General features: G+C 51.8%; 1 protein-coding gene across 1 annotated transcript in view; it reads left to right on the top strand.

Annotated features, from left to right (window-relative positions):
- Positions 1 to 4,608: 4,608 nt before the first annotated feature.
- The window catches only part of LOC147738162 (vomeronasal type-2 receptor 26-like), a 500,017-nt gene continuing 492,449 nt past the window's right edge, over positions 4,609 to 12,176 (top strand). Inside the window, exon 1 of the mRNA XM_086935914.1 lies at positions 4,609 to 4,881. Within this exon, the coding sequence (XP_086792040.1) occupies positions 4,705 to 4,881 (177 nt within the window). The 5' untranslated portion in view covers positions 4,609 to 4,704. The remainder of the gene's footprint in view (positions 4,882 to 12,176) is intronic.

The raw sequence follows: 12,176 nt of genomic DNA, 5'->3' as shown, positions 1-12,176 counted from the left end.
ATTTATTATATTTTCATTTATTTATAAGTTATTAATATAATTTTTTGGAGTTATTATTAATGAAGTATATACTATGTATTATATCTTTATTATTTGTTTTTATTACATTATTTATTAATTTTCAATATTATAATATATTTTAACTATATTTATTACATTTATAAGTATTATTAAAAAATATTAAAAAAAAAACGATATTTTAAAAAAAACAATATTTTTGACATCTATATATTTTCTTCGATATTTTTGTACTTACCTTGTTAGAGATAGGATGTTGATATTATTGTAATCGATATTTTTGTTGCAATATTTTTGTATTCGATATTTTGTCATAGATTCGTCATGTCTCTCGGGGATGGCCCAGGAATATTTGGAGTGAGAAGTTACAGAGCAGGCTCTGACATGGGCTATCTGAGTACTGTGACCCGATAAAGCCATGGGACCAAACAGAATTCCAACCAAATTCTATAAAATGATGGACTCCAAGCTGGCCCCTCACCTCCTAACTATGCATAAAGTAAGTAAACAGCGGTGGACTTTAAGGTGGGACCAGAGGCTAGCTATCATAGTGGTCATTCATAAAGAAGGTAAGCTCCCTGAAGACCACACCTCGTACAGGCCGATCTTGCTCTTAACGCTGAGGTTAAAATATTAGCTAAGGTGTTAGCCATGTGGCTGGTTACACTGATCCAATTGCTGATCCATCCGGGTCAATCAGGATTTATGCCCCACTGGAATACAACTGTCAACCTCTTACGTGTCCACAGTGTATTGCGACAAATGGCCAAACTACAAGAACAGGCCCTACTCCTGTAACTAGATGCCAAAATGGCTTTGATACAGTAGAATGGAAATATATTTTCGAGGTGCTGGCCAAACTGGGCATTGGCCCACAGTACACGAAATGGATACAACTCCTATATTCGGGGACACTGGCACAGGTCAAAGTTAATGGTGGATGGCCCAGGCAATTCATCCTCTGCAGAGGCACCAGACAGGGCTGCCCTCTATCCCCGCTGATTTCTGCACTGGCATTGGAGCCCTTGGCAGGGTGGAGCCACCAAGACCCGTTGATCAGAGTTCTGCAATGGGAGGATCAGTACGAAGACAGAGTCTATGCAGATAATGCTCTGCTCTTTGTAGCTCTATGAGACCTTGAGTTCACCCTAATTAGAATAATGCAGATCATCAGGATCTTCAGTACATATTCTGGCTACACTATTAATTGGCACGTGTCCATACTGTATCTCCTTAAGGGTTTGATGGCATGGCTACCACCTGATTGGCCGGTAATGGTGGCAAACGCAGTCTTCCGACATTTGGGTATCTATATCACGCCAGATACGGACCTCTTCTTCCAGAATTACTTGGCCCTGTTGTTGCGGGGCTAAGACACAACGAGCAGCACTGGAGGTCTCTACCACTCTCGCTACTAGGCAGGGCGGTATTATTTAAAATTATGTCATTACCCCGCTTTCTATATGCCCTCCAAAACATCCTACTTCAGGGCATTTGAGAGGGAGGTCCGAGCACTGCTGTGGTACGGAGGTCTGATGTGCATGCATTATATAAGCTCACAAAGTGATGGTTCGATGGAGGTATCGCATTGCCAGATGTCCAGAAATACTACTGGGTGGCGCAGCTGACTCTCATTAAACAACTGGGGATTCCTCCTGCACCTGGAGACGGTGTTCCACATGGACAGATCTGTGCTATGTCCGCAGGTATACCTACCAGCCATATATGGAAAGGGCAAATGAGGCGACGATCCAGGCACCACGCGGACTTTGGTGCACCTCTGATGGACTGCCTGTCCTCCTTGGGATGGAGGAACGTTATCATGCAGGCAACCTCGCTATGGGATGCAAACATTCTGTATGAAATATGCCAGTATTTGATAAATGGGACCTCATAAGAATCTCTGGGGTGGGAGGTGTTTGGTTGCGGGTGTGATATTATCCCCTGGTCTGCATGCAGCGGGAATACCAACTGACACCCACAGAAATGTACTTATTCATTGAACTCTGACATGCACTTAGGGCAGTGTTACCCAAGGGGACTGATCTGCTGGAATCCTCCCTATTAGAGAATAGGCTTCGTCATTGATATATAAAGAATTATTAAACTACACCCCAGACGATTTGAAGCGAGTCAGAGACCAATGGGAACAAGAGCTAAAAGGGTTGAAAGACAGTAAATGGGAGGAATCCCTTCCTTCCTCTAGAGAGGTAGCCATACACACATGGTTCAGATTGGTCCAACTGAAAATCCTTCATTGCTCATACTATGCCTACACAACATGGTAAAGATGGGGACGGTCAGAGATGCCCACTGTCTAAGTGGGACAGACAGGCACCTATTTCCACATTCTATACCAGGCATTCCCCAGGGAATAAAGAAAAACTAAAGGAAATAATGGACGGAGCGTTGACAATACAAGCACTCACCCCCAGTCAACTGAACTGGGTTTAATCCATCACCGTTCTTTAGCCCACTCTGCCACCCCAGTTCAGACATGGCCATATGCAAATCAGTCTGACCCTGTGCCTCATGGGAACAGTCCAGCCTGAACTGCCAAGCCATGCCTTCCCTGGACCGGAAACAAGCTACAGAGGACCGGTTTCTGGCATTTCAGCCGTCTTCAGCCCGGCTTGCTTGAATCCAGTGGCAAAGTGAGCAAGGGACTCACATCTGAGCATACCCTGCCAACTTATGGCGAACAAAGAAAAACCAAAGGAACTGATGGACGGAGCGTTGACAATACAAGCACTCACCCCCAGTCAACTGATCTGGGTTTAATACATCAACGTTCTTTAGCCCTCTCTGCCACCCCAGTTCAGACATGGCCATATGCAAATAAGTCTGACCCTGTGCCTCATGGGAACAGTCCAGCCCGAACTGCCAAGCCATGCCTTCCCTGGACCGGCAACAAGCTACCGAGGACCGGTTTCTGGCATTTCAGCCATTTTCAGCCCGGCTTGCTTGAATCCAGTGGCAAAGTGAGCAAGGGACTCACGTCTGAGCATACCCTGCCAACTTATGGCGAACAAAGAAAAACCAAAGGAAATGATGGACGGAGCATTGACAATACAAATACTCACCCCCAGTCAACTGATCTGGGTTTAATCCATCACCGTTCTTTAGCCCACTCTGCCACCCCAGTACAGACATGGCCATATGCAAATCAGTCTGACCCTGTGCCTCATGGGAACAGTCCATCCCAAACTGCCAAGCCATGCCTTCTCTGGACCGGAAACAAGCTACCGAGGACTGGGTGGGACGGGTATGCTGAGACGGGAGTCCCGTGCTCTCCACGCCAATCAAGCTATTCTGGCTGAAGACGGCTGATAGCCAGAAACCGGTCCTAGGATGCTTGATTCCGGTCCAGGGAAGACATGGCTTGGCAGTTCGGGCTGGACTGTTCCCATGAGGCACAGGGTCAAGGCTGATTTGCATATGACCATGTCTGAACTGAGTTGGTGTGCTGAGCAAAGAAAACGATGGATTCAGGCCCAGATCACTGTACTGTGGTGAATGTATGACATTGTTCTGCATTCTGTCCATCAACTGTTGTTTTTGCATTTGTCACCCCGAGTGGGACGGGTATGCTCAGACATGAGTCCCACGCCACTGGAGTCAAGGTATCCTGGCTGACGACGGCTGATAGCCAGAAACCGGTCCTAGGATGCTTGATTCCGGTCCAGGGAAGACATGGCTTGGCAGTTCGGGCTGGACTGTTCCCATGAGGCACAGGGTCAAGGCTGATTTGCATATGGCCATGTCTGAACTGGGGTGGTGTGGTGAGCAAAACAAATGATGGATTTAGGCCCAGATCACTGTACTGGGGTGAATGTATGACATTGTTCTGCCTTCTGTCCATCAACTGTTGTTTTTGCATTCCCCAGGGAATGCCTGTTAATACAAGAATGTTGGACTGACATGATGAATTGCATGAGGGAGGTGAGGGAGGTACATGTATGTCTCCGCCAAATGGTGTTTGCTGAGTATATGGGGAGAGACAGGATCTGGCGAATCACAATTGGGCCTGGCAGTGGCAAAGTAGAACATAGCAAAGGTCTGGGGAGTCAAGCCCAGAGCTGGAGGCCTGGAAATGTGACATGGACTGATGCATGTTGGCAGAAAAAGTTACCTATGAAGGAAAGGGGTGTACCTAGAAGTGGGCAACATTTGGAAAGACTCTAATGTCTATATTGATCACGTATGTACTGACATTGATTAGCCTGTTGCTGTGAGGCCACAGTCTGAAGCAAATATGAGAATATTCAATGTTGTGGAGGGAGAATAGAGGGAGCTGGGGAGGATTGGGGATGCTGATTATGACTGTTGCACGATACATGACAATTCTTTGTTGCAATACTGATGTTATACTCAAAATGTCAATAAAAAGAATTGTTAAAAAATAAAAACAAGGCAGCAATCATTTTTCCTACTTAGACAACAATGAAGGTTATCTAATGTTCATTGGTGTAACTTTACAAATACCAGTAAAATCCTCATAGTGTAAAAATGCACCCAGACTATTTTACTGCATGATGACACACCTCACAGATATTTTCCTTTTATTGCAGAGACTATCTTCCATATTTCCGCCATTTTTTTGCCTTCCTGTATGCCATTGAGGAGATTAACAAAAACCCTAAACTTTTACCCAATATTACCCTGGGCTATTTGCTCCACCGATCGATGAACATGGAGGCGGAATCAATAAAGGAAACTTTGTTTTTATTAACGGGGTATAATGCACTGGTTCCTAATTACAGATGTAATTCCAAAGGCGTCCTTGCTGCTATTATTGGTGATTTGTCGCCAGTTTCTTCTATGTCTGTCGCAACTTTAACTCAGCAATACAGGTACCTGCAGGTAAGAGAAGATTTCTTTTGTAAACAACAGATCTGTATCTCTATTTAAAATGGATCATTGTGTGGGAAGGATGTCCATATAATGAGTAATCTATGCCACTAATAATATCCGTCAAATATATGATGGATAGGTTCTTGCCAAGATGTTGTGAAATTTTGAGAGTTGTCAACAGTTGTCAGAAAAACTAACAGTGTTTAAAATGTAATTAATATATTAGGTAGCAGACTAAAAATCATATAGACATTTGACAAGCAACTGTATTCAGAAATTCATAATCAAAGAGAGAAGAAACTCAATATTGTGGGTGATAATGAGTTACAGGGGTTAGCTTGTACATTTCTATTTCAGCCTTGAATTTTAACTTTAACAAATTGAGCAGACTAAAAGCATTATTGTTTCAGAAGTTCGTGGCGCTTACATCTACCCAAGAAACATGTGACTTTCAAGTAGCAAAGTCGTCCTCCGAAATACAGTCGCTACTCAGCTCGTTTCCTAGCCATTTAGGCAAACTTGTACAAAGCATATTAAATTCTTCTAACATCAATGGTGTGGTACATTTCTTTACAATAGTTGGGTCTCATTTTGTCAGCATGTTTCTGCCCATTTTTGGTTTAAATCTTTTATTGAAGTTTTAACACAAAGACATAGGACACATCAACAACTCGGGCGAGCATGCGGTCGCCTTGCCAAGATCTGTTACCCCTCTTCTCCCCATCGGCTGGGCCCATTGAGGCTACGTAGTACATTTCTTTTAGAGTTGGGGAGGCCCTGCAATCGGAGTTGAGCGGTAATCCAGTCCAACAAACATCCAACTTCGCTCCCCCCCCCCCACTCCCTCCCTCCTCCCACCCACAGTTCCCCCTCTCTGGTGTGGTAATTGCGATGGTATCAGTTTGTCATTGCTGGCATGACAAGCGGCGCTTAGGTAGGTGAGCAAGGTTCCCCTTGGAAGTCGCTTGGAAGTCTGAGCACTCTGAGGTATTTTGGGCAAGTGATTTCATGAAACTCCTCAGAGAGGAGGGAGACGAGGGGCTGCCATGTATCTAGAAATGTGTCCCGTGTTTGGGTAAGGGAGGCCTGTATTTTCTCCATGCCCATAATATACAACAGGCCATGGAGCCACCCCGTGTGAGTAGGCTTCCTGGAGGTGCCCCAGAGTGACAGGACATGTTGGGTGGCCGCCCCCATCGCCAGCCCCGTCTGCTTGCCCCTGATCGATTTCAGAGGGAACGTGATGGCGTTGGGAAGGCCAAGGAGCGTGTATGCCGGGAATCGGGGAATTTCGGTATCGAAGTGTTTGTCAAAGCTGTGGAGCACCTCTTCCCAGTACCCCTGAACCCCTGGGCATTCCCATAGGATGTGAGTGAGTGTCCCTTGTTGCCCGCATCCCCTCCAGCACCCGGGGTCCCTGCGTGGGTTACCCTGATGAAGCCGGGCCGGCGTGAGGTGCCAGTAGTACGCTATTTTCACCGCCGCTTCCTTGCTGGCTACATTGCTGGCGGTGTGGTGAGCCCTGAAGTAGATGTCCTGCCACTCCTTATCTGTGAAGGAGCGTCCTAGTTCGTGTTCCCATCTGTTCTGTCCCGCCGAACGTGCAGCATGGGGAGGTGGGCCGAGCATCATGTACAGGTCAGTGATTGCGTGTCTATCGTTTTGTTTCGTGTGAAGCCATCGTTCATAGACTGTCAGGGGTCTGCCTACGTGAGGTTGCACATCATTCTCCGTGAGCCAGTGTCTAATCTGGAAGTATTGGAAGCGTTGTATCTGCGGGAGTGTGTAGTAGTCTTGCAGAGTGCCAATTGGCATAAAGCCCTCGGGGTTGAAGAGATCGCCAGCTGCTTTGCATTCCGAGTCTCGCCATTGTGGGAATGACCCGGGGGCCACTCCCGGAGGGAACGCAGGGTTTTCAAACAGAGGAGACATCGGGGATGGGAATGTGGTAAGGCCTTTTGGTACCGCTACTTTGTCCCAAACTTGCATCACCGTCCTCGTAATGGGGGATTTCTTGAGGTATGAGGGCCTCTCCGTGCGTTTCAGGAACGGGATTTTCCATAGGGACATCTGACCCATGGCGCGATCCTGAAATAACCACTGTTTTTCGGATTCGGGCCTGCTCCATTCTAGGAGGTAGCGGAGTTGTGTCGCTTGAAAATAGCGAAGTAGATCAGGTACTCTGAGACCGCCGTCCGCCGTGGCTCGCGTGTTGAAGTCTCTGCGTAGACGAGGACGCTTACCTGCCCACACAAAGTGTGTGATGGAGTCCTGCAGTTGTTTCAGTACTCCGATCGGGGGCGTTACTAGAATGGTCTGAAATAAGTATAAGATCTTGGGGAGCAGGGTCATTTTTACCGCTGCTACTCGTCCCAGCCAGGAGAGCGGCCGACGACGCCATCTCGCAAGGTCCCCCTTGAGGGCAGTTATTAACGTCATATAGTTCTCCTCAACCGTCTAGGTGGTGCTCGGGGTCAGAGAAATGCCCAGGTAGGGTATGGACATTTGAACTGTTAAGTCCCCATATGTTTGGTGGCCATGTCGTGCCGCTTTCGCTTTCCGACCCAAGGGCAAGACTAGGGATTTCTCCAAGTTCATCTTGAACCCCGACACCTCCCCAAAGCGCTCCACCTCCAAAAGGAAGGCCGGTACCGACATCGAGGGGTCCTCGAGGGCCGCCAGGACGTCGTCAGCATACAGGCTTATGGTCTGTTGTTCCCCGCCAAAATGGACGCCCTTTATGGACCTGTTGTCTCGAATCCGTTGGGCCAAGGGCTCGATGTACAGAGCAAAAAGCAGGGGCGAGAGAGGGCACCCCTCCCTGGTTCCCCGTCTGATGTCTAAGGGTCTCGAGCGTACCCCGTTAACCAAGATCCTGGCCTGTGGGGTGGCATAACAGCTAGCAACCCACGGCGGAACCGGTCTCCGAATCCGTAGCGCATCAGGACGGCGTCCAAATAACCCCAATCCACCCTGTCGAACGCCTTCTCGGCATCCACCGACAGGAGGACTGCGTCGGAGTCATTGTAATGAGTTTTATCAATGACATGGAGCAGTCATTTAGTGTTGTCCGCACATTGTCTATTGGTAACAAATCCCGCCTGGTCCGGCTCAATAATCCCCGGTAGGCACGGGCCCAATCTAGCAGCCAGCACGCTTGTGAATAATTTTAGATCGAGGTTGAGAAGGGAGATGGGCCTGTACGCTTTGCACTGGGACGGGTCTTTACCCGGCTTAGGGATGACCACGATGTCCGTGTCCAGCATGTCCTGGGGGATGGAACCTCTGCCCTGGAAGGAATTGAACAGTCTGGTTAACAACGGAGCGATTTGGGGGCAGAAAGCCTTGTAGAAGCTGGCCGAAAAGCCATCCGGGCCCGGGGCTTTCAGAGGCTTGAGACGCGCGATCGCGGAGATGACCTCCTCGGTTCTGATGGGAGCTTCGAGGGAGGCCCTGGTATGTTCGTTCAGGGGCGTTATCTCCGTGTCGCGGTGGTAAATGTCAGTGAGCGTCTGCTCGGTCGGTGGTTCCGCCGTATACAAGGAGGCATAGAACCCGCAAAATGCTTCTGCTATTTGGACATCGCCCTGGGCGATCGTCCCATCTTGGGCGTGGACGGAGGATATTTTCGCCCTCAGGGTCTTAGCCTTGAGGCAACTCGCTAGTAGGCGTCCCGTCTTGTTCCCCCCCACGTAGTACGTGTGGCGCAGCCTCAGGGCTGCGTACTCCGCTCTGTCCAGATCTAAACTGGCAAGCTGAGCCCTGACCGCTTTGAGCTGTTTCCATATCCTGTGAGCTCCGGTCCGGCTATGAGCTTGCTCGAGGGCAAGCACCTGTGCTGACAAGGAAAGCCTCTTTTCCTTCTGAGTCTTTGCTTCCGCCGCGGCCACCGAAATCAGCTCTCCCCTCACCACCGCCTTGAGTGCCCCCCATACCGCGGTCAGGGAAACCTCCGGGGTGTCGTTAGTCTGTAGATAGTCTATGATGCGGTCATGGAGTCACTGTGTCACCCCCTCGTGTTGCAGGAGGGCGTCATTGAGTCGCCATCTACCTCTTCGTTGGTTGAGCGTAGGGGTTTGCATTCGCAGTAAAAGTGCGTCGTGGTCCGACAACGCCGCCGGAAGCACCTCTACATCATCTGTTAAGGAAGACACGTCCGCGCTGCCAAAAAAATGATCAATGCGTGCATATGTGCGGTGTACGTGGGAATAGAAGGTGTACCCCGGGGAGGCGGGATGGCGCTCGCGCCACAGATCCGTGAACCCCTCCTCTGACAGCCAGCGGCTCCCCTCCCGTGTGATCGCCCCAGCAAACCCCTGTCAGTGGCCAGACCTGTCCATGTCGGGATTCATTACCAGGTTTGCGTCCCCACCCACCAGTACCGCCTTAACATTGGGTTGCAGTGCGTCTGCTAGTGCCCCCTTGAGAAATGGTTCCTGCTTGGAGTTTGGAGCGTACAGAGATCCTACAACCATGTCCAACCCTCCTATGTGAAGTGTGTAGGCTAGGAATCTTCCCCTAATTTCAGCCACTTTGTCTCCCACTGTCCCCTTAAAGTGACGTGCCACTAGTAAGGCCACCCCCGCTTTCTTCTCAAGGGTCGAGGAATAATGTTGAGTCGGGAATGCCCTTGAGCGCATCCTCTGCCAGTCCTTGGAGAGTAAGTGAGTTTCTTGGAGCAGACAGATTTCGGCCCCTGAATTTTCTAAAAAGGACAGGACGGCTCTGCGCTTATTGGGGTTGTTGAGCCCTTTCACATTTAAGGTGAGGATCTTCAGCGGAGGATCAGCCATTTACAGGAAGAGTGTAGGGAGTGTAGCGTGTACGGCTTGCCCAGGGTTTGCCAGGTCCCTGTGCCGGTCTGCGTCGACGTAAATGTACCACACCGGGAGGGATCCAGTACCTTCCTCCCCATCCACCCCAGACCCCGGCCCCCCCATCCCTCGACCCCCCTCTCCCCCCGAATCCCCCTTGCCCCCATGCCCAACTCCCTGTCCCGCCCCTACCCACCCTAACCCCAACTTGTGGCTCCCAACCCAAAGTCATAGTCCCAGGCCTATCCGAAGTCAAATCAGGCCTGTAGGTAAAAAAAAGGTGAAGTGGACTGTGGCAGTGGCAGCCTTTGTGGCCCCCCGCCCTCATCCCCCTCATCCCCCCACTTAGGAATAGCAATGTGAGCATGGCCCCCCACCAGTGCACATTTCAGGGTTTAGCGGTGGTGTCCCTAACGACCTCTTCAATGGCCGCGGCTCTGTCCTTCGCGATCGTTCCTGGGTCCGGGCGGAGGTTATGTTTGGGGCCTCGACGTCTCCTCCTCACTTGTTGCCAGGCTCCCTCAGTCGAGTGGGTTCGGGTTACTTGCGATAACCCCGGAGAGGAAGCCCCGTCTGAATTGTCGTCGGGGAACTCAATACCCAACAGGGCGCAGGTGTCCTGGAGTGAGTTGAGTTGGTGCAAGGTTCCTTCCCATTTGAAGACCAGACGGAATGGGTGACCCCATGAGTAGGGCACCCCCTTGTCTCTCAGGAACGTGGTGACAACCCTGAAGTCTTTGCACTTCTGCAGAGTAATAGCCGAGAGATCTTGATATAGTTCAATGGGATGGCCTCGGAAGCGGATGGGTTGTGCTTTACGTTTGTCCCTTAGGATCCTCTCTTTCAGGGGAAAGTCTGGGAGGAACGCTAAAATGTCCGGTGGAGGGGCTGGAGCCCGGCGAGGCAATCCCACCCGATGTGCTCGGTCAGTGCGAATGGGGAAGTCGGCCGCTTCGTTGAGAACCTCTCGGAAGAGGTCTTGGAGATATTCCGTGACGCTGTTCCCCTCCGCTTTCAATGGCACTCCCCGAACCCCTATATTGTTCCGCCGAGAGCGGTTTTCAAGGTCCTCCGCGTGGGCCTGGAGGCCTACCTGCTGCTCCTGAAGACGGATGACTTCCTGCTGGAGGAGCACCAGGTCGTCACAGCGTGCATGATTCGATTCCTCCACCGCCATCACTCTCTCCCCTAGACCCTCCAGGTCCCGGCGTAGCTCCCTCTGCTCACTCACCATGTCCTGCTTCAGAGTCTGGAAGTCCTCACGTAGCGTGTTGAAGAGGGACTCTAGGAACGATTTCGTGATGGGGGCCTCCGCAGACTCCTTGGTCGGGGTGACAGACTGAGCCGCCGGCATTGTGGCCGTCTGGGATTTCTCAGATTTAGAGGAGGACTTCATTAGGAGTTTGTTAATCGTACGGCCCCCTCTGCGTGTAGTGTTCGACATTGTGGGGCGAGAAATCGGGCAGTCTACGCCCCAGCGGAGTGGAAGTGCAATGTTAGGGAGGCCCACTGATCCAGGCTCCCGCGTGTACCGATGGTGTGGCGTGGAACGCTGGGGAGTATGGCGTGCGGCTTACCTCCGTCGGGGGCCCGGCCTCCACCTCTCGGGTAGGAGATGGCAATGCAGATAGGGGGTAGTCGGACCGCCGGGCTCTTAGTGCGGTCTCAGGGCGCAGTGCAGGCACAGCCCTCAACCCCTCGTGCGCTGCAGGCAGGTGTCTCAGGGCCCAACGCAGGGCGGGTCTCGGGCTCGCATCAACTCTCCTCCCGCCGGGGGCGCGACCACAGGCCCCCTGAGTTCCCCCCACTCCTCACCTCGATGAGTTTTGGACCACCCGGGGTCTCTTCTGCTGCGTGTGGGGTCCAGCGGTCCGGCCTGGGCAGATGGCAGCCGGTGTGCAGGGCCCTAGATAGGGCGTTGTGCGGTGTTAGGGGGTGCCAGGCGGGCTGCCAGTTAGTGCGCGCCCACCGTCTCCCACCACTGTGTGGGCCCAAGCCGGGTCCTAGCGTGCAGTGTCCCTCAGGCACAGTCCGCTTCGGGCGTCGGCCGCCTCGCCTTCCGCGGCGGAGCAGAGACCCAGAGGTCTCAGATGTGGTATGCAGAAGCCCGTCCGGTCCGCCGGCAGCCGCACAGCCGGGGAAGCGCGGGATTCACTCACCCCCGTTGGCAAGTCCGGGGTGCGCAAAGGCCCAAGCCGGGGGGCCCCATTAGACGCTCCCCCGGGCAGTTATGCGGGCCAGCCCTGGGGCTGCCCGACCACGCCAGCGATGGTAGAGCAGGTCTTCTGTGCTCCGGGGGGGTCTCGCTGTCAGGTAGCGGTCTCCGACCCACCCGCGCTGCTCTGCAGTAGCGTCCAGCCACCCCAAGGCCGAGGCAGATCCACTTAGCGCGGGGCCTGGTTCCCGCCACCTTCCCGCCCTGTGGTGCGGCGGCAGCGGAGACGTGCAGCGGCCGCCCTCAGGGGTCACTCTCCGGGGCTCCGGGTGCAC

The sequence above is a fragment of the Lissotriton vulgaris genome, chromosome 1_1, assembly GCF_964263255.1.
Source record: "Lissotriton vulgaris chromosome 1_1, aLisVul1.2, whole genome shotgun sequence".
Lineage (NCBI taxonomy): Eukaryota > Metazoa > Chordata > Amphibia > Caudata > Salamandridae > Lissotriton > Lissotriton vulgaris.
The sequence above is the reverse complement of the archived record's forward strand: the minus strand, read 5'-3'. Positions and strand labels throughout refer to the sequence as shown.